Below are 2,911 nucleotides of genomic sequence, written 5' to 3' on the forward strand. Positions count from 1 at the left end.
AACACAGAAGCAAATCATACATACAGGTATCTGGCAAAGACTTCATCAATGTAGTGAACACTGAGTAAAACAGGAAGAGGAACAGAACTGCATCTTTAGGCAACCCATTCTTGAGAATCACTCACAGCCCATCCTGTCTCAAACTGGGTGGATTGGAGGAAAGCTGGTTCAGGAATTTTGGGTCCATACATATTCTCTCCTTGAAATGAACTGATCCCAGAGGCTTTTTCCTTACATGTTTCCTTTTTAGCAGTTTCATAGCACTTTGTACTTTGCAACATGCTCCCACAATCAGCATCTCGTTTGTGCCTCATCAATAATTTGGGAAGGCAGTGAGGACAAAGATAATTTCCATTTAACAGATAAGAAAATTAAAGTAATTTATGTAACCAAAACGTTTGTACCACTGTAATATCCTGAAATTTAAAAACATAAAAAAAAAAGAAAATTAAAGCATAAAAATGGAATGTCTTGTCCTGTTTTAGGTCATGAGTTAGTGACGTACCCCAGAATTGGAACACAGGTCTCTTGACAGTGAGTCTGGTGCTGTGGAAATAATTGGATAATCTATTTCATCAAGGGCCTATTAATTGAGAAGATTTATAAGTTCTTTTGGACATGATGCATATAGGCATAAGGGTAAAAAAAACTTTAATATCATTTGATTTCCAAACTCTACTCAACCACCTATTTCTTTCCAATACAGAGAAGTTGTCAGAATATGACATTTATAGGCAAGCTAGATTTGTCCTTTTTGTCAGTGGCAATACATTTTTCTTAGTCTTTGTCAAAATTCAGCAGCTATATTTGTTAATTTCTGTTCATCAGGATTCAGAGGCCAAAAAATGTGTTTTAAAAAGCTTATGTATGTGAATAATTTATGTTTAACAATGTATAAGGAATACATAAACATTATGCAATCACAAAAATACATATTGCAGCTAGCTACTAAGAAGTCTCCTCAGTTCAAACCCCTGCTAATTTACTACTGTGCCTCCTATTATGGAGTATTTGTGCAGTACCAGACTTAGTTAGAAAACAAAGGCAGCAAAAATCAACCGTTCATCTTTTATCTGTCAAGCCAACTATGTGACAGACACCTCACTGATTATCAAGAAAGAAAAGAAGAAGAAGAGTCCATTCTTAGATTTCAGGGGCTTCTGAGTAAACTACAGTGCTAAGGTATCCTAAGAGGAAAGATCTAGGTATCTAACAGTGCTGGGGTGCACTCTAGGACTCATATGATAAACAAAAACGAACAAAAACCATTTACTAAGCATTTACTAAAGTATGTGCTAGGCACTTGTTATTAATTATCTCTTTCAACCTTGAACAAAATCCTATGAGAACATAAATACTACTTTTTCTTCACTTTGCAGGTGAGGCTACTGAGACTCTGAAAGATAAATGACCACCTAACGTTCTGAGGATGGGAGGTCAGTTTTGAACTCATTTGAGGGGAGCGCATCAAAGTCAGTATGCTTAAATCTTACACTCTCCAGACTTTCATCTAGGTACTCAGAGCATTTCCCCTTTTGGAATTCCAGAAAGATCAAAAGAGTTTATTTTGATTATTACCAGAAAATTTCAACGATTATCCATAGTTAAGGGACACACCAACTAACCAAACTAACCAAGCAGTAAAATGATGAGGTGGGGAGAATGAAATGGACATTGAGTGAAGTAAAAGGTTTCTATTCACAGATCAATCTTGTCCCCTGCAGCGTGATGTGTACTTACGGGATTTTTTGGTGGTGACATTGACTGGGGGGCTTGAGGGCCCTGTCCCAGCAGTGTTGTAGGCTCTCACAGAAGCAAAGTAGATGGTATTAGCTTTCAGCCCTGTGATGTTTTTGGTTGTGACATTTCCACTGACTCGAATTTTACCAATCATGGATTCTTTGGAATCATCTGTCCAGTATAATACCTGATGATTAAAAACACAAAACAAGCAATTCATTGTTTGCCAACAATTATCGAACACAAGGGATATGGGAAGAAAACAGGAGCAGAGATGACAAAAATATTTTGTAATTAAAACGATTACACAATGACGATCAAATGACAAAAGACTAACATTTATAGTGAGGAAACAAAAAATACAGCATATAAATACAAATTCACAATAGAAATTAGAGAACTTAGGCTTTTTTGGATTACCCAAATAAAGTGTTACATATCTAAAGGTTACCAGCTTTATTAAAGGATATATAATAAATTAAGCCAAAATAAATTTCATATGATCAAAGACTTTGATTACAATGTTTTACTGTTGACATTTTCTCGTGAGTTCTTTCAATCACAAGTTAATTTAATTTATACTGAGCTCTTCTTATGTGTTAGCATTCTTTTGGGTACATTGAGAAAGACAAAAGAGAATAAAGCTTAGCACTTGTTTTCAAGCCCTTTATCATCTAGCTAAGAGGTTAGACTGTGCAGTGTATGTCAAAAGCAATAAGAGGACACATTGCAAAGAAGTGGTATAGAAAAAAATGCTGTAAGAATTTGAATAAAGACAGCATCAGGGGTTGATGAGAGAAGAGGAGACTAGAGATGAGCTTTGAGAAACAAATAAGGTTCAGATAAGTGGTAAGGCATTTTCACCATGGAGAGACAATGATACCTATCACATGAGTAGAGATTTTTGCTTGGACCGGAAGGTTCTTATAAAAGCAAACAAACAAAAAAGTGGGAAATAAAATTAAAGATATTCAGAATCATAGACTTATTCTAACTCCAAAATACAATAGACTATGTTACCCATTTTGTGAATCATTGGATTCCCAAGGTGAACAATGAGTGATTGACAACTTTCCCTAACCATGTCCTCATCCCTCAACTTGGTGAGAATGCAGGCCTACAAATGTGACTTGTCCCATTCTTCGTAGACTATAAAGAACAGATTTAGGAG

At 35.7% G+C, this 2,911-nt stretch overlaps 1 protein-coding gene across 1 annotated transcript in view; it reads right to left on the bottom strand.

Annotated features, from left to right (window-relative positions):
* Window positions 1-381: 381 nt before the first annotated feature.
* The window catches only part of LOC105819024 (contactin-6-like), a 167,612-nt gene continuing 165,082 nt past the window's right edge, over window positions 382-2,911 (bottom strand). The window contains exons 10-11 of the mRNA XM_012655179.1: window positions 1,741-1,927; window positions 382-416 (exon numbers count right to left, since the gene is read on the bottom strand). Coding sequence (XP_012510633.1) covers window positions 382-416; window positions 1,741-1,927 — 222 coding nt within the window. The remainder of the gene's footprint in view (window positions 417-1,740; window positions 1,928-2,911) is intronic.

The sequence above is a fragment of the Propithecus coquereli genome, unplaced genomic scaffold, assembly GCF_000956105.1.
Source record: "Propithecus coquereli isolate 6110/MARCELLA unplaced genomic scaffold, Pcoq_1.0 Scaffold463, whole genome shotgun sequence".
NCBI classification, from domain to species: Eukaryota; Metazoa; Chordata; class Mammalia; order Primates; family Indriidae; genus Propithecus; species Propithecus coquereli.